Source organism: Apaloderma vittatum, unplaced genomic scaffold (assembly GCF_000703405.1).
Source record: "Apaloderma vittatum isolate BGI_N311 unplaced genomic scaffold, ASM70340v1 scaffold7496, whole genome shotgun sequence".
NCBI classification, from domain to species: domain Eukaryota; kingdom Metazoa; phylum Chordata; class Aves; order Trogoniformes; family Trogonidae; genus Apaloderma; species Apaloderma vittatum.
In genome coordinates this window covers 51,336-77,320 of record NW_009721216.1, presented here as the reverse complement: position 1 = coordinate 77,320, position 25,985 = coordinate 51,336, and the positions used below count along the sequence as shown (strand labels likewise).

Sequence of the window (25,985 nt, the reverse complement as noted above, 5' to 3'; positions counted from 1 at the left end):
CGGATGACAAAAACCTGGGAGGAGTGGCTGTCACACCAGAAGACTGTGCTGCCATTTGGCGAGACTTAGGCTGGAGAGTTGGTCAGGGAGAAATTTTATTAAATATAAAAAGGACAAGTGTAGAGCCTTGCACTTGGGAAAGAACGCCATGTACCAGTATAGGTTGGGGACTGACCTGCTGGAGAGTAGTGTAGGAGAAAGGGACCTGGGGGTTCTAGTGAGCAACAGGATGCCCATGAGCCAGCAATGTGCCCTCGTGGCCAAGAAGGCCAATGGCATCCTGGGGTGTATTAGAAGCGGTCTGGCCAGTAGGTCAAAAGAGATTCTCCTCCTCTGCTCTGCCCTGGTGAGGCCACATCTGGAATACTGTGTCAAGTTCTGGGCCCCTCGGCTCAAGGACAGGGAACTACTTGAAAGAGTCCGATACAGAGCCACATCTCCTTATGAGGAAAGGCTGAAGGAGCTGGGTATCTTTAGCTTGGAGAAGAGACTGAGGGGTGACCTTATAAATGTTTATAAATATGTAAAGGCTGAGTGTCAGGAGGACAGAGCCAAGCTCTTTTCAGTGATGTCCAATGACAGGACAAAGGGCAGTGGGTGCAAGCTGGAGCATAGGAGGTTCCACAAAAACGTTAGAAAAAACTTCTTTACTGTGAGGGTGACAGAGCCCTGGCACAGGCTGCCCAGGGAGGTTGTGGAGTCTCCTTCTCTGGAGACATTCAAACCCTGCCTGGACACGTTCCTGTGTGTCCTACTCTACATAGTCCTGCTTTGGCAGGGGGTTGGATTAGATGATCTCTAGAGGACCCTTCCAACCCCTAACGTTCAGTGATTCTGTGATTTCAGTTATTCAATAGTTCATTTCATTAAAGGGCTCGTTAAGGATATGAAGACCATCAATGCTTACTGAGATACTGCCATCTCAGTTCTTTAAATCTTTTCTCCAGCAAGAGTAAAAGTAGTTGTGGTTGTAAAAATATTATCTTTCTTATCATCCTATACTAGAAAGGTAGATGTTCAAAATAAGAAATATTTGCTTAAGAATATCTTGTTAAGATTTGTTAAGTGCATTTTACTTTTTTACAGTGTTTAGTATTGCTTACTCACTATAAGGTTTTCTTTTAAATTATTTGGATACGTGATGGGTATTTCTAAACTAGTGTGTCAGGGATTCACTCCTGGGTCCCATCTCCTTCCTGCATGACACAATAAGACCTTAATGTGCATCATCTCCCCACTCACATTGTTTTCTGCTGAACAGAAGCACAGTATGCAGGTAAGGAGGGAATCATGATGCCTTTACATGGGGGTGGGATTTGTGAGGTACAATATGGTAATATGTGCAATTAAATACTGTAGCCAGCATATAACTAGTGTTAGGCTAGTCAGCATTTTACAGTTCTTCTAGCAGCAAGAGTCATCAAAAACCTTGGTCTTTGTACAGTAACCTTGATTTCATATGGATATGCATCCCAGGATGTTTCCAGCAAAGGGAATTCTGTTTTTTCTTTGCACAAACACCAACACCAAACAGAGCAGCAAGCAGGGATGACTGTCCACTGGAATATCCAGAGGTAGGCTGGACATAAATTAATTCCCAGCTTGGAAAGTCAGTGCATCGTGATTCTTAATCCCCTCTCTTCTGAAGATATCAGAAGCCTTACTCATGGAAAACTGAAACTGAATGATTAATATTCACTGGATGCCATTTCTAGCTTTCCTGACAAAATACTAGTTTTATGTTAGGTAGAACATGGTGAATTAATGGAAGATGTTATAGCAATGATTTTGAAGTAAGTTGTTTTGAGGATAGCTGAGAAGCATCTTCCCTTTCCTGCAGTCAAAACATACTTATAATTTTGTACCCACAAAGCTAAAGATAGGTCAAATCTAAAGTGCTTACCTCTTTTTGGTGAACACAGAATATCACTTAGCCATTCTGTAAACACAACAAGCCATTCCTGCAAAAAATAAGCAAAATATCTGGAAAGTGCTTTGTCTTTTCTCCTTCTGGAAGACTAACTTAGGATACAGGTAACTCACTGTCACTTCTGAACTCAGTATTGCATAATAAAATCTGAAAAATTATGTTGGCATTATATTCTTTTATTATCTTCAGCTTTTTGCTTTTGGGCTTAAGACATAGACTGTGCTGTGATGGACATGAGATTAAAAATCTGCAGATATTTAGTGTGTGATTTTTTAGTTCTTCAGATATTATTTGGATTGCTCAATAGCTCGCAGGACACCCAGTTCACATTCATGCTCATGTTCATTTTCATTTTAGGGGAACACAAGCTTCACTTTATTCCAGCATTGATTGGCCCCTTCCTGGAAGTGACTTTGATCCCTCAGCCAGACCTGAGGAATGTAATGATTCCCATTTTCCATGACATGATGGACTGGGAGCAAAGGCGAAGTGGAAACTTTAAACAGGTACCATGTGTGACACTGGTTGTAAAACAGGACTCAATTTTAAGCACTTCAGACAGTGCTGGTCCCAACCATTGATGATTTAGGGTGGAGAAGGTAACCACAGTATTATCCCCATTGGAAAGGCATTACCAGGGTTTTCCCTTTTTACGATCTGTAAGGGTAGTAAGACTCTCCCATTAATGCTTGAGCTGTCTTCAAGGCTGATTTTCCTGTAGTGGTTTTTCCTCTCTGCTTTACAGTCAGGCTAACTGGTTAGATAGGATTCAACTAGCTCCCCTTCCATTAAGTATAAAAACAGATCAGATGGTCCTTCTGAGGAAAATTCTTCTGTAGGGATACAAGTATTTTTGCTGCTCAAACACCTTCCTAACGGGCTAGGAAGGAACGACCAAGTGTGCCATCTGCTCCCGCAGCTCCCACTCAGTTCTTTCAGTCTGCCTTGAACCATTTCTCAGTGCCCTCCTTCCTGCTGCTTCAAACGAAGGAAAGCAGGAGTGTTTGAATTGCTCTCAGGCAATCATAATGCTTAGAGTGGAAGCTGTATCTGAAACACAAAACAAACTATTAAGAATGGAGGAGTGCGTGTGAGGTAAGTAGTAACTTTTTAGTATCAATATATAAGCTTTTGTTAAAAGACACCATAGAAATGTTAACAAGGAGTGAGAAAAATCCACGTGTTCTGCTTCTCTGTGTTTTCAGCTTAAGTTTAAATCTAAATTATAACAGATTTATTCTCTAATAAAATATCTTGATAACAACTTGGTTTCTCGCCTAGATTTGTGGTTGCTAATATATTACTGCTAAAAAGGAGGTTTATAATATTAATACACAGTGTACTCTGACCTCTGTATTTTTTATAATCAATACACTATAAAATATGCATTGAATAAGTCATTAGCCACCAGACATAAGTTTTTTTGATAGCTAATACATAAATCCAGCAAATTGGATTTCTAGTCAAATACACCAGCAGGTGAGGAAGCTTAGAAAAGTAAGGCTGAGCTCTGAAGTGATCTGAACAGTATAGGCATTTTTAAAAATTAATTTATAAAGAGTTGGGTGCAGGTCAGAAAATATATTTTCATTGTAGTCTAAGAAAATGGCTTGTTCTTGCAGCCCTGCAGTGAGAATTCAGGCAATTTATTTGGGCTGTGTGCATTTTGTCTGACTCCATAAATAGATAGCTGCCTTAGCAGCAGCAAATGCTACTCAGCCTGTAGTTTTAAAGTCACGTTGCCCAATTTAAATTAGCTCCCTCCCTCAAAAAAAAAAACCACACCACCTAACCAAAAAAAGCAAACCCCACAAACCCTGGGATTGATAACGGTTTAAATTAGCTCCCTCCCTCAAAAAAAAAACACCACACCACCTAACCAAAAAAAGAAAACCCCACAAACCCTGGGATTGATAACAGCTTCAAAGAGATGAAGTGACTTACCACATTTACATGACTGTCTAATAATTTTAAGATATACATTTAGCAAGGTCCCTTGCATAAAGACAAACCTTCCTTCAATTTTCTCTGACCTCATTAAAGGAAAAAAGGCAGCTGTTTACACCACACTTGTATGTTGCAGGTGGAAGCCAAACTGATTGACAAACTGGACAGCCTAATGTCGGAAGGTAAAGGTGACGAAACCTACCGAGAGCTCTTCAACAGTATGTGAGTAATATCTATATCTTACACTAATTCCTTGAGTTCGGTTGGTTGTATTAAGTGATCATGTCATTGTAGAAAAGCAAAGCTTAAATCAGTTGTGAATCTTTGTATGTTTTTTGAGGAGGGGAGGATGTGGTTTTTTTCTGAAAATCTGAGGAATAAAACATTTTCTGGCAACTGTAAAGTCAGACTGTATTTCTTGCATACGGCTAGAATTGGGAAAGGCTAAATCTGTTGCATCACAGAATGTTCTCTTTCTCTACCTACTAATTTTAAAATGAGAAAAGCAAGAAATGCTTCATAATTGCATAGGATGCAGGTAGAGCTCAAGTGGAGCATTTTTAAAAGAAGGCATGAGAATTCAAACAAAAAAAGCCGTTTAGTAAGTAATCTTCTGTTGCCAGAAACTTGTACTCATCTATGTAATGTCACTTGTTGATTTCTTGATTGATGCAAACAACTTTATATATTCTGATAGGATTATTCATATTATTTTATAAATTACTTGTTAAGCTTTTGAGTATATTTTATTAAATTGCATTTCACTGAAATCTAGTACGAGAAGCTAGGAATGCTGAAGTCCCTAAGGTTGACCACACGTTATCCCATTGACTGAAATAAATGATTGTCACAGAGGACAAGTACAAAATAACTAACTGAACTCTGTCTCTGTTGTTCCTCAGAATCAATCTCACCTAAGTGGAAGATTTCACTTATTTCTGGTGTGTTTAGTTGGAGATGTATTGTTCCTCTTCAGGATTCTGAGCTGTACTGTTAAACACATGATCTTCTTAACCATTCCTTCTTCTTTAAGTATTAGTTTTAGCTCTGTTGTCTTTGCTTAAATAACAACATTCAGATCTCCATGTCTGTGAATAGCAAACATATAATAATCTCTGTGTTTAGTCGAAAAAACGAAATTCCTAAATATTTATCATTTACAGAATCAAAAGTGAGTGGAGAGATTAGGCAGAATATTATGGGAATGGATGAGTAATGGCAGACAACGGTAGAGTATGCTAAAGCAGAATTTCTTGTAAATATACATGGAATTTTTCATAATATGAGTAAAGATAATAAAAGGTGGGATGATTTCAATACTTTAGTGATATAGTATTCTAAATTGAAAATTAAATCATTAAAGGAAGAGCTCTAATTATGAAATGAAATCTAAATGCATTCTCATGTGCAAAATACATCAGGATGTCTGTAACTGAAATAACTTAAAATTCTGTAAGAAAGCACATTGGTTTGAAATATCTTTCCTAATTTTTTTTTTTTACGGTTTTGAGTTAGATTTAAACTGGGGTATGTTAAACATGATACAGTGAAAACTGGTGAGAGCCTTTTATAAATCTAAATGCTGAAGACATAGTCGTAGTAATTTAAATTGCAAAATGTCTCACAGCATCAGTATACTTGTTGTTTTGGTTCTGGTATAACAGAAGGTAAAGCTAAACGCTTTGGGAAATTTCAGAGTAACTGTTCAAGTTCACTTCCAGCTTGAAATAATAGTATTTATCAGTAGGTTTTTATTTGAGATTAATTTGACTCCATAGATTAAAACCTTTTAAGAGGAGACCTTGAAGAAGGTAGTAATCTAAAATGGAGGGTGACATAGTGTTCTAGGGCATGAGAAGGGAAGTGATTAAAATCAGACCGACAGTTTAGGGAGATGAATGGAAGGGACAGGGTCAGTTAGCCTGAGATTTCTTTATTATTGTTCTTATTTCTTCTATGGCTAATTTAGACAGGGCAAGAAAGCAGACTTGTTTAGGCTGAAGTGACAGAGGTGTGGTATGTACCCAAGGACTGTGAAACAACAATGTATTTTTGCAGCAAACCGTGGTTTTTTTAGTCTTTTGTGAAAGCAAATGCTACAGTATTACCTGATTTTTCTAAAGACTGGGTGTGGTTGGTTTTGGCAAGGGCAGTTGGGAGCCAGGGGGATGCACACACCGACTTTGGATACAGCCTGGTAACTGCAGTGGGTGTGAAACTTTCTGGTTTTGTCATGCGATTTTGTTTATTTTGTCTGAATTGGAAAATGAATTTAAATTGCTCAACTCCCACGTTAACTGCTTTTTTGTTCCAGAGACAATCTGTATTTTTCCTTCAAACTTCTTCTATTTTCAAAGACAAATTATAAGCATCTCTGCACATATCCAAAGCGTTATGTACTTAGAATTTAATGCTATAATGGAGTTTTCTATATCAAACGAAAAGACATAGTGAAAGTAGGGGGAGGATGGCTGCTGTTGGTTTTGAGTCAGTCTTTCTAGGGACTTGAATGTGACCACTCAGTGATTAGCTCCTGATGTCATTTGAAGAGCTGCAAAGCACTGACTAGTGAATATTTTTCTATCATGAGAAATTAGATGTTGTAGTTGCTACCTGGTGTAATCATGGTATGAAGGGTGTCCTGATCTACATTTACACTGTAACACTGCAATTGGATTCCTCAGTTAGTTGGCACAGGGAAAAGAATTATTTCACTTTATTAAACAGTTGGAGATTAGAAGAAAATCCTTGTAAACCGTGGGACATACTTAAGTAGCTCTTTTGTTCTGAATCCATTGGATGCTGCCAGTTTATTACTTGTGTAGCTATATTCCAGTTTGGCCTAACGTAAAACATTGAGGTTTGGAGCCTGGATGGCCAAAAGAATCACGCAACCTGGTCTCATGAGTTCCACTGGGGCTCTGATGACAAGGCTTCTCCTTGAAGAAATTGGAGTGGACGTTCAAGCTGAGCAGGCATTTAATACCAAGATATGCCAGTCTGTGGGTGATTTCTCTGTCTATGAAATTATTACATAAAAAAAGTATGACTGCTGTCTCTCCCATGCTGTCCTCAGTCATCTTACTTTCTTGCCCCAGTTGCATGACTGAGTTCAGCACTTCCCAGTTCGTTAGACTCCGTCTGGAGAAAACTCTTCTGAGTAGTTTTGTGGGGTTTGAGTAGCTCCTCACTCATCTCTGAACTTTTGCAGAAAAGTCTGACTTTGGCCCATCTGACTAGATAAGGGAACCTCTGGCTAATAGTGAGGTACCTGGAGGACTTTGTACTCCAAAATAGACATCCAGGTTATTTTAAAGGCACCTCTAGGATTAGCTGCCTGTGTATTACTGGTCTGAGTAACTCTGTGGCTTAGATGTGTAAAATCAGCTTACTACATGACAGAGCTAGCCTGAAATGGTTGTGAGCCTGGCATTCATCCCTGGAGACCTCTGATTCTTTGGTCCTCACTCCATTCTCTTATTCTTGGTCCCCACTCCATTCTCTTATTCTTGGGAACCCAAGGTGAAAAACAAAATTAAGCAAAAAAAAAAAAAAAACCCAACAAAAACCAAATCACAGTTATTCAGGTGAGCCCAGATGTTAGGCTGTAGAAGTGTAGGCAAGAAGCATTTTCATTGTTTCTCTGTGTTGTTTATCCCCCTTAGTGCATTGTAGAACATAACAACTTGCCTATGCTTTTGGACCTGTAATGGGAATTTAAGTCTGTCTAGATATAGCTATGAGGAAGCTGAGGGATATATCTGAATAGCTCTCTCATTCTGAGAGCTTGTTCTGTGCATTGTGGTGAAAGATGTATGGTGGAGAGGGGGAGGCATTCATCTGAAGGCAAGTCATAAAATTGTTCAATTGATGGCATTGATGTCAGTTTGAGTAAGTACTTCAAATGGATCTACACAAGCCATTTGTGGAAATTGTGTATTTATAATGAATATAGCAATACATTTATAAAGAACATGCATAAGTCAAATGCAGATGAAAACCATCTGTTTTAAAGGCGAAGTCAGACTTTTGCTATTTTTTTATACAGGAGCTGTAGGTAATTATTTTTATGAATGTAGGTTTAAATGTTGCTGTTCAAGGTAGACGTGAAAGGCAAGAGAAAGGAAAACTCAGTGCAGGAATGGGTGCTTAGCAATGTAACAAGTTACAATGTTACATCTTGTTAGACACAAAAACTAGTGCTGAAAGGAACATACCGGGGTTTAAAGTGAATTAAGGTAGCCTGTGTACTCTGTGTGGAAAGCAGAGAGGCCAGATGAGTGCTTCAACCTCTTCTGGTCAAGGCTGGCCTTGTCATCTGTCTCTGCTGGCAGTGACAGGCAGTCGGTCTCTGAATGGGAGGGAAAGACATCTGATTGCCTCCTCACGGGAAGAGGTGAGTCTAAGATCGATATAAGGGTACAGAATGAAGATCAGTGTTTCGTCCTTGCTTCCAGCAAAGCACAGCTTCGTTTAGGTTGAATTAGTTTGGAGGATTGCATCTGTCACACCTCCCTGTATGTAAGGAGCTGAACAGAGCTGGAGTGCACAGCTAGTGCAGTTGGCACGTAGGAGTTACTGGGCGCTGTTATATGTTTGGTGGAATTTGGGCGTAGGAGTTTTATGGGACTGAACATGCTCAGTATAGATGAAGGTCAGTGGAGCTGACAGCTTGCCCACTGCAGACAGAAGGTTTGGAGATGCTATTAACAGCTCTCTAAAAAGCTCTAAGTGTGTATGGATGTGGCAATTTTCAGAGACTTCTACGTAAACCATACCTGAGTGCATTTTCAGGGAGACTGCTAAAATACCTCCGTGGACGTGTCATCCATCTGAGGTCCTGCACCAAAGCATAAAAGTAGCACAACTCTGTAGATAAGTATTTCTTTGTTCATTCTCAGAGAGGAAATGTGGGAAACTGATGCTGAAGTGATTAAGATAAACTTAAGCAGTGAAAATCAGAGGCTTGTAACAGAAAGAAATATTAAATAAAATTTTACTGGCAGCTTCACTTACAACACCATTCTGAAATCCTGTGTAATCTGCATTTACATTAGTATAAGAACTCAGCACAACAGTTTTTAATAATGAATCTAATGACAATTTAGCTAATGGAATTTTACACGTGCATGATAGTATGTTCTCAGAAGGAAATATTAAGTTAAGAGGGAGAATCATCTTATTAAAATTCCTTTCCCATTGTGAAATTTCATGCATACTGAAATAGAGAGGAGAGGAAGAAAAATCTGTGTTAAAAAGTTGAGGTCCCATTGAGGAGGTATATTGAGTTGATAAATGTAATTTTCTAGGTACATTTTAACTCTCTGTTTTCTGACATATCATCATGAAATTAATATATAAATTTTATGTAAGAGTTCTGTTAAGTCTTTGGGATATTAATATATTCTGAAAAATAGATATTTGATGTATTTTAACCTGATGCAGCTAATATAAAAATCATTTGTTTTGTCAATGCTTCCTGGACTAGAATTCCACTTTTTGGTCCTTATCCTAGGTAAGACATTGTTTGCAAATTGTGCTTCTTGGGAGGGTGTTTGTAAAAGAAATTCTATCAAAGATGTTGCTAAGGTATTAAGGTACTTACTGGTGGAAGCAGAGTGGTTGTCATAGTGACAGTTAAAAATAAATGGTGAAATGGTTCTGGCTTCTTTTTTTTCAGTCTACTGAAGAAAATTGAGCGGGAAACATGGAGGGAAAGTGGTGTTTCTCTAATCGCCACTGTGACTCGCCTCATGGAGAGGTTGCTGGACTACAGGTGCGTGATTATCACAATTTATAAGTAGGGATGTCATTGTCCAAATACCAGGAGGCAAATATGGTGACCTTGTGCAAATAGTGGCTGCAGTTAGACACATCAGCTGTATGTGCTCAAGGTCTCTGACAGCAGCTGCTTAGTCAAAAGGAAAATGAGACTGAAAACCAACCAAGGCTGAAACCCAACCAAGTAGCCTTCCTATGGTATAAAAATCCAGTTGTGTGCACGAGTTTTCTATTAAGGAGAATAGGAACTTTTGGCAGTGGGTTAATGAGTCAAGTCTGTCTGAAGACACAGAGCTCAACACTAATGATCTGACAGTTGTTTCGCAGAGTATGTAAAATTCTTGCCACTATGTCAGTCATGCTTAGTTGTAGTGTCAGCCAGCTTAGTAAGTATGTATACAAAGATACGATCTCTGGGTGAGGAGCTCGCATCTGACTATACCACATGAACAAAGGAGAGAGAAATGAGAGACATATAATCCCTGTCACGAGTGGGAAACTAAACGGAATTTTTCAATCAGTTGCAAAACCCACGTAGAAACTTGAGATTTCAGCTTCGTCCTCCTTACTGCCACCAACTGTAACACTTCTAGAGCTCAAGCATTAGGTTTCTTCCCTGCTTCCATAGGGACACCTGATGAGATGTGGTACTCCACTTGCTGCCATCACTGGTACTTTTCAAACTACCAAAACCAACTTTCAAGCTATTTTGTCAACAAAAAGACTAAACTCATAAATTCTCGAAGCCTGGCAGTGCTCTTCCTTTTTAGCAGTCAGTTGGATTACAACCTTCAGGGCTCTCAGTCTTTCAAAACAGTTGTGTATACTGGTAGTTATGAGAACATTTGGGATGATTGTTTAGCTCATGTATGCAAGAATATTTTAAAGTTGTGTTAAATTTCTTTTAGTGACTGCACGCTGATGTCTGCCTGTTATTTTTTTTTAACTCCAGCATGGTTATACTGACTATTTTGCCCTGTGTGATAATCAAACTCTACTTGGTTCCATTTTAACTTTTGACTTGGGGGTCAGATCTGTTGCTTCCCCAAATAAGAAATGATACTAATTATAAAAGTGCTGCTGAGGAAAATCTGGTGGATCTTGGGGTGTTTTAGAGAGGAGATCAGTGTCATTCTGTTTTTTCATAGGAATTACTAATACTGTGTCTCAACGACCGTTTTAGATATACTCTGTCTCTGCAGAAAGCAAACTCATGCCTGCTCGTTCCCATAACCTCTTCCTTGTGCCAGCACAAGTGTTTGTGCAGCGCTGTGGTGATCTGGCTGATGCAGGCTTACACTAACTCAGCAAAAGGTGCTGCCTAACCTGGATCTCTTGCTGAGCTTTGTGCAGGCAGCAGTGCAGGACTGGCAATGAGTGCCTGAGAGCAGGAGGCGAGCAGGACTGCCTTTTCTGGCAGCTCTGCTGGCATGGTTTGAACACAAGGAATGACCTCCAGCGGTCACCTAGCAAATCAATGATAGAGCCAGGAAAAAAACCCCAAAACCAAAACCCCACAGCATTTACTTTCTTGACAGTTCAGGTATTTTGTGTCCTAGAAAAGGAGGCATGAAATCCCTTACACACCCGGGTTAGCCATTCACCCAAATACCTTTGGATTGCATCATTTCAGTCAGCTTGCTGAGCCAAATATGTCTGTTTTCTAAAGTGTGCTTTGCAGAGGATAAATATCATTACTTTTGACTTTCACTACTTTTTGTTTTAGGGACTGCATGAAAATGGGAGAAGTGGACGGCAAAAAGATTGGCTGCACTGTTAGCCTTTTGGTTTGTATATTACCTTTTCTTTCCCTTTTTGATTTCAGTTCAACATTTTCTAGTATGCAACCACAAGTTTGAATAGGAGGTACCTTCCTTTTTGATGCATTTTGGAGTCAGAGGAATACTGGCTTAGGATCACTGATGGTTTTTTCGGGGTAAAATTGATACAGTGGGGAGTTAGTGTTCCTTAGAGTTTTATAGTTGCCCTCTGAGAGATCTCTAATATTGCTTTGTTCAGTTTTCAGTCTCTTCCTACTATAGATCATAGAATCACAGAAACATCAAAGTTTGAAAGGACCTTAAGATCATCAAGTCCAACCTACAGTCCTACACCACCCTAACACTAAACAATCTCCTGAAGTACCACATCCAACTGTTTTTTTAAACACGGCCAGGGATGGTGACTCCACCACCTCCCTCGGCAACCCATTCTAATGCTTCAGTAAACTTCACCGAAGTATTTTCCAAGTTTAATTGGTCTCCAAGTTTGTAGAAACAAAAAACTCTTTCCTCCTTCCTCAAACCGAACAAAACTTCTATGATTTCTCCTGTTTCCTTTCTTCCCCAATAACTGATGCAAGATGTTTCTTACGGTATTTAATATGAGATATCTTCTGAAGACTGCAGGCTAACTATTCTCTTCCCAACAGAAGAGCCAGAATTGCTGCCTGAGACCTCCTCTTGTCATCATTACAACAAACCAACAGTGCAAATTCATAATGTGAAAAAGATTTCAGTTTTGTTTGCAAGATGCATTTTGGGCTTGCATTCTAGGCCAGTTTCCACTGAGAAGTTTGTTGACTTTAACCTTGGAAAGTTTCCATATTCATGGTGAATGTTTTGGAAGGCTATATATTTAGCCAGGGAGAAAAACAAAATAAGCTGACTTGTAATTCTGCATGTTTGACGTCAGTGAAACGATTTGGTACCACTTCTAAGTAGCAGTTACACATAAGAGAATAAAGGATTTCTTCAGTAGGAAAATAGTGCTCTGTAAATAGGGTTGATGTTTACTACATAGTTGTAGAGCAGCTGGCTTTCTGTCAGAATATCTGGCATGATCTGAATTCTGTAAAGCACCTGAAACTTTTTCATCCTGTCACTAGGGAGTTTTTAAACTATTATTTAACAAACCACCCAAGATTCACACAGAAAGAAAATTCAAATATTTAAAAACTCCGAAGCACCGTGATATTTTTTAATGAAATTTTCAGTGATGTGTAGTCTAAGAAATTTTGTTTTCAGACAAGTTTTAGTACTATTTTCACACTAGAGAAACAACAAATACTAAATTTTGAATATGAATTTTCAATTATACGTAAATTTGCTAATTTTAAGACATTTGCTTGCCCTTATGATGGATGAACTGGTTGTCATCTCATAACATATTTTCTCAACAAGGAGTCAGAGTATAATGTTAAAACTATTTGAAATCTGGAAAAGGAAGCAATATTTCATTTTTCAGCATTACTTTGAAAGTATTCTGACTTCCAAAGATAAGAAGACTGGTTGGCATGAAAAGAGAATTTTTGCATTGTTTTGCTGTAGGGGTGTATGCTATTATTCTAGAAAAAAAGAATCATCCAAGTTAACAAGATACCAAATTAACCGAAATTATGCCACATCGTGACATATGCATAAGGTGTTTGCACCACCAGCAATTACTGAGATGAAAGGAGAAGGTAGGAACTTTTTTCCTACTCTCCCCACCCTCTGGTTTACCCAGAGTAGATTTCACATAATTAAGGCTTGTTTGAAAAAGCTGCTTGGAGAGGTGTCTAATAGAGTTAGTTCCTTATGCATGAGATTGCCTAACTCCAATCTGAAAGTTGAATTTCCAATGAAGGAACTCTGTCATCACAGAGCTGTACAAAAGCTTCGGAAGTATATGGAATAACTTCTGGGAACTCACTGAGGAGTTTTCCTCAGGCATCTCTGGTCCTCACTGGGGCTTGATATTTAATGATATTTCAAGTTCTCTTAATTTCAAATTCTATCTTCTTTTTAGAAAGAGGACGTTTGCCTGTGGTACTCTGCAGTGGCATAGGATACGTGCCATTTAAGTAGAACATGTCCAAATTGCCAATTTGAATGTTGTTTTCAATCTATTTTATCTTAGGAAAAAAAAAAAAGTCTTTATTGATTAGGCAACTCTAGTTTTAGCATTGTTTACCCTTTTGAAGACTACATCTGTTATATCTTGAAATACTTTGTTGAAAAATCGCACAGCACCATAATTCGCACAATGTATTTCCTGAGCTGTGACTGGACTGTCTTGCTGTGGTCTGCCTCACAGACCAACTGTACATTGCCAGAGCTGAGCTTCAGAGAAGAACCAGTTGATTTGTAAAGTTTAGACTTCTGACAAGTGCTGGAGCCTTTAGTGCTTAGGGGTAGGAGCCAAGAGGTGTCTAGTATTGCAGTTCAGTGCTGTATTTTGTCTTAATGTTTATGCTTTGTTACTCCCAATGCTGTATTGTAGATTGTGCTTTTTTTCCAGACAGGTAAATATTACCATACAAACAGCTTGGATTTTTTTCATTTTTTATTCTAAAGAGAAGCATCTCTTCCTTGTGGGAAGGAAAGGGATCTTTGGATTGTAAAATCAAGTGGTGACCTAAAAGGGACATGTCATTACAGAGCTGTTGATACGTAGTCATTTTCCAAGTCACTTAAAAAAATACTTTCATACAGTCCTGGATTGGTTTGGCTTGGAAGGGACCTTAAAGATCATCTAATTCCAACCCTCCTGCTGTGGGAGGCAGGGACACCTCCCACTGGACCAGGTTGGTCAAAGCCCCATCCAGCCTGGCCTTGGATACTTCCAGGGATGGAGCATCCACAACTTCCCTGGGCAACCTGTGCCAGTGCCTCACCACCCTCACAATAAAGAATTTCTTCCTAGGAGCTAATCTAAATCTATTCTCAGTTTGAAACCATTGTCCCTTAGCCTATCACTACACTCCCTGATAAATAGTCCCTCCCCATCTTTCCTGTAGGGCCCCTTTAAGTACTTTCTCTATGAAGTTTTTATGTTGATATTTTTATAATGTTTCTTCCACCTTTCTCTTTGATAATAACTCAATTTAGGAAACAGTGGCACAGAATAAGAATACTGTAGAACAGGGGAGATCTTGGCCACTTGCGTAGAGTTCAAATAGTAATTTGAATAATAGAAGAGAAATTGTTAATTCCAAATGAGGGCCAGTGCTAGTTTCTTCTAGCCCATATATTTTTATTAACCAAAGGAGGTTATCCTGAATGTTAAGCGTGGCTAGTAGTTGGACTATAGCTGCATGTCCATAGTGAGTAAGGCAGCACTTGTAAACAGTATTATAGGATTGTGCTCCTCTCACTCTAACTTTTTTATACTTTTTAGGGCTTGCAAATAAATAATGAATGTTTTGAACCAAGAGCTTTGATATTGCCCTCCATATTTTATCCATGTAACAGCAAATAGCAGTTTTATGTCAAGAAATCTTTAGCTGGCTCTACAAATTTTGTCCTGGATCTCACTTTAGAGTGCAAATCTGTATTTTTCAATCATGTAATGCAGTATTTCTGTGTACGTTACCAATTCTCACTCAGGATGGAAAAAAATCATAGTTTTTGTTCAAGATTATGTTGTTTACCATACTGACTAGTTCTTCCTAAAGCTACCAAAGTCCTTCTGGCACTTTGCTATGATGTAAGGAGGAATATCTATACCAGGCAGTAGATGTTTTGTTAAAATATGAATACAAAAGTCAGAGTTCTGTCAATATTTAATATCAGCATACAGCTTTCAGAAAGATGTTAACAGTATAAGTAAGGATATGTGGGTGCATTTTTTGGGATGGATTATATTTATAAAGAAAGAGCCATCAGATTTCAATTCTATCAAGTTCTTTCTGTTATGTCCCATGAGAATTTAAAAAAAAAAATAGTTCAGGAGCATGTTGACGTGTGCACTGAAAATTTACTATTCTATTTATTATTTCTTACTGTATTACTGCAGTTCTTTGTAATGACTTTGTACATGTGAAACTTCCAAATACATGCATTTTTAGAGCATTATGTTTGAAGTACTATTATGTTTGTAATTACTATCACACATTTACATTCATTACAAAATTCAATTTTATTGCAGAATTTTTACAAGACTGAACTGAACAAGGAAGAGATGTATATTCGCTATATTCATAAGCTCTATGACTTACATCTGAAAGCACAAAACTTCACAGGTAAATGAGTACAAACTAGAAAAAAATGTTTAGGACTGATCCATGATTTACAGTCTTGTGCAAACCTGTAAACTGTGTCCTCAGTGCAGAACATACCTACCCAGGCAACAGCTGAGTTGCCTTGTCCAATTAATCTCTGTCTCAAAATACTGCTTTTTTCCAGCCTCACAACTCTACTACTTGCTGTGCCATGTTGAATACAAGTGACTAGTATTGATATGCATTAGCAATAAATGTGTCATTCCTCACTCAAGAGAAGTAAAGTTTAGAGGAAGTTTTTGTGAGTCTGTTTGGTGGTATCTGAGCCTGTCTACTTTTTCTGTAATGCTGCTGGTTATCTGCTGGGTGTGGTGTTTCTACACAGCTCTGTTTAGGTTAAAAAAAGAAAGGATGGCCCATATCACTTACTAATGATGAGTCAGGGACCCTAAAACGTGTAACAACTATAGCACTTTGCTGATGTCTTTCTGAATCGTCACATACCACATTTGCAGGATTGTTGTCCAGGATTTCTCAGTGTGAATTTAGTGCCACAGCTGGCCATTACCTTTAACACAAAGAAATAAGAATATAATGTGCATGGTTGTTACTGATACAACATAAAGTGTAGCTATATGCCATCAGTAATTACTGGAGAAGATAAAATCAGTATCTCTTTAAATTAAGCAGTCGTTGATTGCCAAAATATTTAAATGACCTTGTAATAACTCTATCTGTTCCCTAGCGTTTGCACTTGGAACTGCGTATGTTCAGAATCTCCAGAATTTTTCCTTCTTAAGAGCAGATCAGTTGGCTGGGTGTCACTGGTAAATAGGCTGCAGGTACCTACTGCCTCAACAGATTTCGTTTTGCTTGCCTGCTCTCCTCAGGAAAGATCCTTGCTTAGGAATTTCCACAGTTCCTTTGCATTTCATGGCTTTAAAGCAATTAGATAGCAGACACATTAAGGAGAGATTTTCATTTCCACATGTGACCTGGCAGTAGTGAGTCACAAGAGAGTTTTGATTATCGAGCTGTATCTTTGCCACAGTTGGCTTGTGTGCCAAACTATTAATTTCTTGATTTTACATAACAGATCCTGGTAAGTCTTCAAGCAATGTTGTATTCCCTTTACATGTTGGCTGCTAATATGTGTCCAGTTTACCTTCGGCAGTGATCTGAACCAACTTTTTAAAATCATTTTGCCATCGATTCTTATTTTAAACAGTATTTTGCTCAAAATTTATTTCCAGTACTTTGTTGTATTTCATCTGTATTATTGAGAGGGGTGGGTTTTGCATCTTTGCCATGGTAGATTCCATGACTGTGATGGATTTATGCTTTATTTATTTATTTATTTTTGCCACAAGAACACTGAGGAAGGATCGTCTCACACCCAAGGCACTGTGACAGAGACAGTCTTTCCCCTAGAAAACATACTTATGTGGTCCATTGTCTTGCCTTTTCAGTCACTGACAACACACAGACCTAAAGAAGGTGCTACTTGGTGCACCATTAGTTCACTAACTGCGTAGTTTAATTCTAGGGATGAAGCCACCTTAGAACAATTTTTCTCTCCTTTCATAGTATGATGTCATAGAATCATAGAATGGCCTAGACTGGAAGGGACCTTAGAGATTATTTAATCCAATCTCCCTGTTATGGGCAGGGACACCTACAGGACTGTCTCTAATAATCCTTTGTAAAAAAAAAAAACAACAAAAAAAACCCTTTTTTAATATAAAAAGTAGCTTCAAATCTTTCTTTACCCAGCAGCGCTGAGTTACAGCTATAAATATAACTCCCTTGATGCTGAAGCACATAAATGTACTGATTCCTCTTGTGTTCCCTCAGTCATCTGGGAAATCTAATAAGATTGTCTCTGTATCTGTCCATCTTAGAAATGTTTAGGGTTTTGAATCTTTCCTATATAAATGGAATTTCCCACATGATGTGTCAACCATGTTTATCTCTCCTTACTGTTTTGGTGCACAGCCGTTAGTTACAGACCTTTCCCATAGGTATTAATATGTTATTTGTTAGACTGGCCACTGTCAGACGTAGAATGCTGGACAGAGGGCCCCTGCAGACCTTTTGTCCAATATGGCCATTCTTATTTTAGAAACATTCTCTACACATTTATGATAACTTAAAAAAAATACTGATACAGCAGACAAAAATCTGTTAAAACAAAGGACTTGGATGCCAAGTTAGAAAGGAAGGGTCATAGTGAGCTATCCTGACATGTATTTATGCTCTGCTGTCTTTTGCTTCCTTATGATTTAGAATGATTTTTTATTACCAACTCCATGGGCTTTTTTTTAATTGATATGTAAATGTGCTGCACATGTTGAGTACCAAACTGTAGCTTGAAACTATGGCAAAAGATGTTACCAGTCAAGCAGCCTGAAAGCTGTGTGATGCCAGAAGTAAGATTGTCTCTGCGACTTCAGCCATCTCCCTGGCCCTTATGTGTTGCAGTGCAGCATTATTTTGCACCATGCTTAGCATTTTACAACACTGGGATTCAAAATATGCTCTCCCAGAAACATCTGCTGCAGTGATGGTTTTTCATCCATAGGTTACTAAGTTGGATGCGTAAGAGAAGCACTACTGTTAGGCAAAAACTGTACAGTTTGGTTGAGGTCACCTCTCTTCTGGGAACTCATATGGCAGAAGCAGAAGTAGGATATGTGTATCTGGGGCTACCTCACCTTACCACAAAAAATACTTTGGTACTTTATAGACATTTTTTACCTTATGTACAACCTATAAGACGTGCAGTAAAATAAATCTAGTAAGCATCTTCTTTCTCTACTGCAGTACTTCTCTATAACATGACCCATCTTTGTACTGACTCACTCATGCAAAGTGGTCCCGTGAGTGGAAAAACAGACTGCGAACACTCACTTAGAAAACAAAAACAATGCATATGCACAGTTAGCCATATAGAATTCTCATAACCAGTGCCAATTCTGGTGTTTTGTAACTGGCCAAAGTTTGATTTTGCAACAGATTTGTTTTAATCTTAGTTTCAGTGTATAGTTTCTGAGGAATTCTTTAAATCAGAATAATAATCAAATAATCATAATAATAATTTTGATATTCCCAGATAATTTCTGCCAGCCATGATCTAAAGATTACTACGGTTCTCTGACCAAATTCTTTCCAAACCTAAAAATAAATAGTTAAAAAAAACTTATATGCAAATATTTTTTGTGTGCATTTCTAAACTATTTCTTATGTTAGAGTGTTAGGGCTCTACTATGAGAGATTTATTTCTGTTATGGAAAGAATTGTGTCTATTAAGCACACGTCTGCCTCTCCATTTCCCTCCCAGCCCTGATCTCTTCTGGACTGTATCCACAGTCCTATCTGTCTTCTTCACAGAATCACACAGAATCACAGAATGTCAGGGGTTGGAAGGAACCTCAAAAGATCATCTAGTCCAGCCCCCTGCCAGAGCAGGATCACCTACAGTAGGTCACACAGGAACACGTCCAGGCGGGTTTTGAATGTCTCCAGAGAAGGAGAGTCCACATCATCCCTGGGCAGCCTGTGCCAGTGCTCTGTCACCCTCACAGTGAAAAAGTTTTTACTAATATTTTTATGGAACCTCCTGTGTTCCAGCTTGTACCCATTGCCCCTTGTCCTGTCATTGGACATCACTGAAAAGAGCCTGGCTCCGTCCTCCTGACACTCAGCCTTTACATATTTATAAACATTAATGATGTCACCCCTCAGCCTCCTCTTCTCCAAGCTAAAGAGACCCAGCTTCTTTCCTCTTTCTTTACTGATGATGTTCATCCTCCAGTCTTTGTTCTCTTGTTCAGACAGCAGAGGCATAGAGAGTTTCTCCTTAGCAGCAGGGAAGACAAGGGCTAAGCAGGAAATTGTTTCTTTGTCCCCTTTGTATCATCAGACTCCAGAAAAACTGTCCCAGTGACTCCGCTTCTAATAATGTGTGAAAATTGTAAGCCGAATTTATTATGACTGTAGATAGTAACTGTCCAAAACCAGCACTACCATCTGTCTTATACTTGAAATACATCAGCTGCCCAATAAGAAGGTGAGGCTCATCAGGAGCATTCACATTTCTGTGTACTTTGTTTGGCTGTTTTATTTGTTTGATGTTCATAAATACCATGCTATAAATTATATCTTGTAGAGGCTGCCTACACACTGCTGCTGTACGATGAGCTGTTGGAGTGGTCTGATCGGCCGCTGAGAGAATTCCTCAACTACCCCATGCAAACTGAGTGGCAACGTAAAGAGTGTCTCCATCTGACCATCATTCAAAACTTTGATAGGGGAAAGGTAAAATAATCCAAATTTACACAGTCGATCTGGAAAAGAAAGTTTATTCATTTTAGGACATTGCTTCCAGAGTTGCAGTCTGTTCCCATATAGAGGGGAAGTGTTTGTCACTGCCTGATTAAGCAGTTTCTTAGCGACACAGCGGGTTTCTTCTAATCCTGTGTTTGTATCCTAGAAATCCCACACATGTGAGAACAATTTTTACAATTCACTTTGTAACTGTCAAAGCACTTTATAAAAGAGAGTATAATTCCTCCACATTTTAAAGGTGGTGAAAATGAGCCATATAAAACTGTTGGAATTCACTTAGTGACCAAGTGAGGAAGAAAATTCAAGGGTCTGGATTATGAGGAGTGTATTTACGCCTTCTAAACCATGTAGTATCTTTTAGAATAACAATTACAGAATCTCTAAAAAGGAATGGGTTTGGGGGATCACAGTTCTTCACTGAGAATGCTCATTCTGAAATAAGCAAAAAGTAATTATCCTATAGTCTAAAATCTTGTATACACTTTGTGTGAAGATTTGTCTTGCTGATAAACAACCAATTTATTGCAGTTTTTTGTAGCTAGTGTGATATCCATGTAAGGCTAGTAAATGTAATCAAATTGATACAGATCATGAGTTTTTTGAAAAAATCTGTAATAAGTTTATAGAGTTTAACTTATATGGTGCAGTAAAATATTTTCCATTCTACAGCAAATAAGGATGATATGTTGGTGCTACTCAACAGCAATCAGTATGTTTGAGTATTTTCAGTTACTGGAACTATGACTAAGTAGAGAAAGAACAGACCACACTAATAAGTCATGAATTGTCAAAAAGTGTCTTTGAAATTACTGAAAAACTTGTGCTTGCTTGCAGTGTTGGGAAAATGGAATTATCTTATGCAGGAAAATTGCAGAACAATACGAGAGCTACTATGACTACAGAAACCTCAGCAAGATGAGGGTAATGTACCTGAGTACTTTTCATCAACCAGAGGTCCAAAAGCTTTTTAGTTTGAGTTTTAAAGTATTACTTAGAAAATGTATTTTCCCAAGGAACGATCCTTAGATTTTATCTGCAAACTTTATATTTTAACTTGTGGGGTTTTTCTACAACAAATATTATAAAAAAGGATTGTGAGCTCTTTGAAGAAAAATGGGAAAATAAATGATCTTGCAATGTTTGTACCTGTGCAGAACCCCTTTTGTGTGCATGTTTATGCAGAAAACTTATAAATTCACTTTCATTGGTTTCATATGGTTTATGCAGGGTATGTGCTCTATGCAGTTATTCACAAGGAGTAGCAACATATCTTTGCAGTTGTAATTGTGAGCAAACAGCTTGCAAGAAGCAATTTTTTTTATTTACTGCTTAAAAATATGGTCTGTTTAATATCAGTCAAAATTAATCTTTCCTGGCACAGTCTTTTTGCCTTCTCTCTCATTTTTTCTTAGAACTCTTGAGCATTGTTTCTTTCTTCATTCTTTCTGACACTGTTTTCCCTTTTCTTGTCTGCTTCTAATGGATTCAATTTTATGTTACAGCTTCCTTTTTAAATTTTCTGTATGTGTAGGATGCTTGCTGCTAGGGCTGACTAAAGTATACTTAATCCAGAGCTGCTTAACAGCATTATGCAAAATTCTCGACACAGAACTATGTTGCAGTACTCCCTGTTTTCTGCTTATTTCATTTGTATTAGATATCCCAATGGGACAGTCCTATAAGCAAAAGCTAACTGGGCTAGCAGCGTGTGAATAAAACAATTAGTTTATGCTTGTTTAATTAATTGTACTTAATGTGTTTTACGTTTGCATTGGGAAATATCCTTCTGCTATATTTGTGCCACCTATGTTAATCCAAAAATGGAGGTGCAGGGATTTCTCATAGCAATATAACTAGGCAGCTGTTGATATCATACACATATTAAATAGCTCTCTGCCTTACCTAAAATAGGGCTAATACTGGGAGTTTTTTCACAGTATCAAGAACTTCAGAACAGAGAATATTTTGCTGAAATACCATCAGAAGAAGGGGACTTTGATATTAAAGTCCCTTCATGTCAGTGTTTTGAGTGAAATGAAAGCAGGATGTTTTGATCAAAAATGCCAATAATTGCTACTCAGAGATTTTTAAAGGAGCTCACATTTGATACTGAAATCATTGGAATCTGGTTTGATTTGGATACAATTCTCTTGAATATGGAAATTTGATTTTGCTGACTAAACTGACCACATTAATGCCACATGTTTAGATGATCAGCGGATTACTGGGTCATATGATTCAAACTGCGTTTCCAATACTCCCATTTTTCATTTAAGATCTACACATGTTGTCATTAATTTTATCCCACTAATATAGGTACTTCATATTTAAAAACTTTTTTTTCAATTCTTGGAAACTTTCAGGTCATTAAGAGGTGTAATTATTCAATGTGATGCATTCAGAGACTTCTGAATGACCTTATTGTTGCTCAGAGATGCACTGCAATTTCAGTACTCTAGAGAATTGTGCTGAAAGACCCTCCCTTTTGTGATAGTTTAAGGTAGAGATATGTTTTCAAAAAAGACTAATTGCATTTCTTATCTGTCTCACCCAGATGATGGAAGCATCTTTGTATGATAAAATTATGGATCAGCAACGTTTGGAGCCAGAATTTTTCAGAGTTGGATTCTACGGGAAAAAGTTCCCATTCTTCTTGAGAGTAAGTGAATTGAAAATAAGTAAGAGAATTTCTGTAATTCCTGCTGTCATTCATAATCACTTTCTCTGTGTGAGAATTTGATCATACCATATACAAGTGCTAATCCTATGAAAACCAGGGAATTCTTTGTGGTAATTAATGACATAGCCTCATGTTTTCAAGGTTAAGAAAAAGTCCTGTCTGCTGGAAAGACAAATGTTAGCCTTCCAGAATCCTACATAAACTTAATATTCATGTTTACGCTGGAAACCATGCACCTATACTATTCCACAGACCAACATCTCCTCTTCATGGTAGTTTCTTCTCTTTATCCTGCTCTGTTTCTGCTGGTGGCTGCTCAGAAGGTGTTAGTCGGAAGGAATGTCTCTTGGCAATGGGAAAACAGTAATTTAGCATTTACGTAATTACATCCCGTGTTCTATTTTTTTTCTAAAATTACTTAGAAATTCAACGTGCCGAGTTTCGTTGATTATCAGTGTAGTAAAGCTGACCAAGATACGTAAAGTTACTCTTAAACATTAATCTTTGATTCTGAAGCACCCCTGAAAATGTTATTTGTACTTACATTGTTCCTCTCTTCCAGTCTGCAGTGGTTTAGCTTCACTGACTCACCTTGGGAAGAGAACAGAATTTGTCTTATTCATTGAGCCACTGCAATCATTATTGTAATCCAAATGCTTTTTCCTATGGTAATTCGAATAAGGGATGGAGGAGCCTCCTCTGTATGGTGGAGGCTAAAAAAGCCTGATTTTTCTTTGCCTTTGTGGTCAGGAAGATGATAAATTCCAGATGGTGAATATAGAATGAAAATCTTCCCTTGAAAAGCAATGCACAAAAAGTGTCTGATGGACACAGTTTTTTATATTACCTAGTAGTCATCTGAATATAACATCTGTGTAAACCAATCTGAAAATATTTATTCAAAAGAATTTAATGTTTGGACTACTAAATATCAACTGATGAAGCAGAAGTACTGGAAGGAACTGCATGATAGTGCATGACTTTCAGACATGTAGGTCTCTCGCTGCTTGTGCATCTACTCAGGAAATATTTATGCATTTTCCAAGTTGAATGCACATAACACAGATTTATGCTTGCGGCACCAAGGAACACCTCAAAACTTACTACATTTGATTTAATTTTTTTTTATGGCAAAGCATGGATGTGTTTGCTATAGAAGAAATAAAGAATAAAGCTTTCACATTGTAATTAGTAGTTGCACAATAACACTATAGCAGTTGATTTCTTGTAGTAATTCCCATGAAAGTCCAAGTTCTCAAAATTCAGTGTTCCCTGTCTGTGGTCAAGGCACTGTAAGGACAATTGTTGAAGCTGAACCTCCTTCAAGAGGAACACATTAGTAATGACTTTTTAGAATTTTCTAATACAGATTTTAAAAGAAATTCTCTTAATAGTGTTTTTAGAAAATGGTTAAGATATTTCCTTTTTTCAAACACATCTGCAAGCAGAATCAAACCAGTAAGTGCTGTCCACAGCTACAGGAAGCCCTCACCACCACCACGGTCAGGGACTACTTCCAGGAGTTATTCCAAATCCAGGCATCTCATGTTTAATGTAGGATGTGTGTTCTATCTGTATTCATGTTGCACAGTCTCAGGAAAATAATGGTGCAACTTCAAAGTGGGTATCCAGGTAAAAAGAGTTTGTGTTGGAGCCAGGAGTATTGTTTTACTTCTTATTGCAAAAACTGGACAATTTTAATTTACTCAACTCATAACTGATAAACATTTAGAGGACATGGCAAATTGAAAGCATTCTACCATTTTTTTAAGCATTGTTGTTCTTCAGAATTGTATAGCTTCAAAGTTTCCTAGTTCCTCAAGGAAAGGACGTTCAGCCTATTTCATTGTCCTAACTGTCTGTTGCATTATATCTTTGTTATATGCCTGTCCTGGGTTTGTGTCTGTCGAGGTTCTTGGTAGCAAGGGGAGGGCTGTGGGGGTGGCTCCTTGCCAAACTTCCAGAGCCTCCCCCAGCCCCAGGTAAAATTCAGACCTGCCTCTAGCCAAGGCCAGGCCAATCAGTGCCTCTGCCATTGGTGTGTTTAAGAGGGGAAACCTGCTGGGCCAGGCTCTTTGTCTCCTTGTCCTGTCTTTTGTGTTGGGGAGTTGTTTGTTTTGAGGAAGAGGAGGTAAGAGGGACACCAGGTCTTGTTCCCAGCAAGACCAGCCTAAATTACGACAGTGTTCTATACAAACTGATAAGTTATGTTAGTTACATACTTCAATCTAGTAAGAACAATTTCTCCCTTCAGATGCTTATTAAAGCTTTAAGTACAATAATTCGATTTTTCCAGACTTTTGAATTAAACATACTATATATGGTAAAATTTTCTTCTTCTAAGTAACTTTCTAGATTTCTTATTTTCATTCTTTTGTGTCTTATTTTTTCCTTCTTAAAATGATGTAAATGATGCCTGGAAAGTCTATATTTAAGAGTGTGTCCTTGGATCTATATAACGATACCCAATTATTTTCACATAACTTGCTCTTGTTTTTTTTTCTTATTCTGCCCAGAATAAGGAATTTGTTTGCCGAGGACATGACTATGAAAGGCTGGAGGCCTTCCAGCAGCGAATGTTGAATGAGTTCCCACATGCCATTGCTATGCAACATGCTAATCAGCCAGATGAGACCATCTTTCAGGCAGAAGCACAGTGTATCCACACAATTGCAAACCCGTACACTGCAGTTTCATGTTTTAAAAAAATGTAGTTGCACCTATAGCCAATCTCAATCACAATGAGCCTCCACTGAAATAAATGATAGGTGAGAAAACCCCTGCAATTCATCCCAGTCACTCTATTATGTTTGGAATTTTTTGGTGTGATAATTGGTTTTATTTAAAAATTCCTTGGTAGGTTATTAAGATTCTTGCTGTAGCCAGAAATACTTGTCGAACTATCACCGCTGTGATAATGGTGTATCAGTTGGAGCTGCAGTAATTCAAGTTCTTACAATACAACATATTGTTAACATGGTATGACGTGTCATGCGCTAGAATATATTTAATTAAATCCCTTTACTCCCTGTGCTATTCAATGTAAGTAACTCTATTCAAAAATAAATACGAAATTTTCAACAAAACAGTACAAAGGAATACCAAACCATCAGAAAATCTCTCAAGTTGTTTTCCCATGCCATTAGGAGTCTAGAAAGCATTTTATGATATGTACTTTTAAAAGAGTTTTTCTTCTGTCATGCTTCAGGAATCAATATGTTTTGCTAATTTGAGTGAAGTGGGATAGCCTTAACTCTTCACGTACAGATTTGCAGATTTATGCAGTGACACCCATTCCAGAAAACCAGGAAGTCTTG

General features: G+C 38.0%; 1 protein-coding gene across 1 annotated transcript in view; it reads left to right on the top strand.

The window, feature by feature from the left end:
- Window positions 1–2,287: 2,287 nt before the first annotated feature.
- The window catches only part of LOC104275362 (dedicator of cytokinesis protein 4), a gene marked incomplete at its 5' end in the record, with an annotated part of 45,713 nt that continues 22,015 nt past the window's right edge, over window positions 2,288–25,985 (top strand). The window contains 11 exons of the mRNA XM_009871294.1: window positions 2,288–2,436; window positions 4,014–4,099; window positions 9,366–9,392; window positions 9,558–9,653; window positions 11,385–11,445; window positions 15,569–15,662; window positions 19,810–19,958; window positions 20,823–20,909; window positions 22,543–22,647; window positions 25,185–25,326; window positions 25,936–25,985. The exon at window positions 25,936–25,985 is cut by the window's right edge and continues 138 nt beyond it. Coding sequence (XP_009869596.1) covers window positions 2,288–2,436; window positions 4,014–4,099; window positions 9,366–9,392; window positions 9,558–9,653; window positions 11,385–11,445; window positions 15,569–15,662; window positions 19,810–19,958; window positions 20,823–20,909; window positions 22,543–22,647; window positions 25,185–25,326; window positions 25,936–25,985 — 1,046 coding nt within the window. The remainder of the gene's footprint in view (window positions 2,437–4,013; window positions 4,100–9,365; window positions 9,393–9,557; window positions 9,654–11,384; window positions 11,446–15,568; window positions 15,663–19,809; window positions 19,959–20,822; window positions 20,910–22,542; window positions 22,648–25,184; window positions 25,327–25,935) is intronic.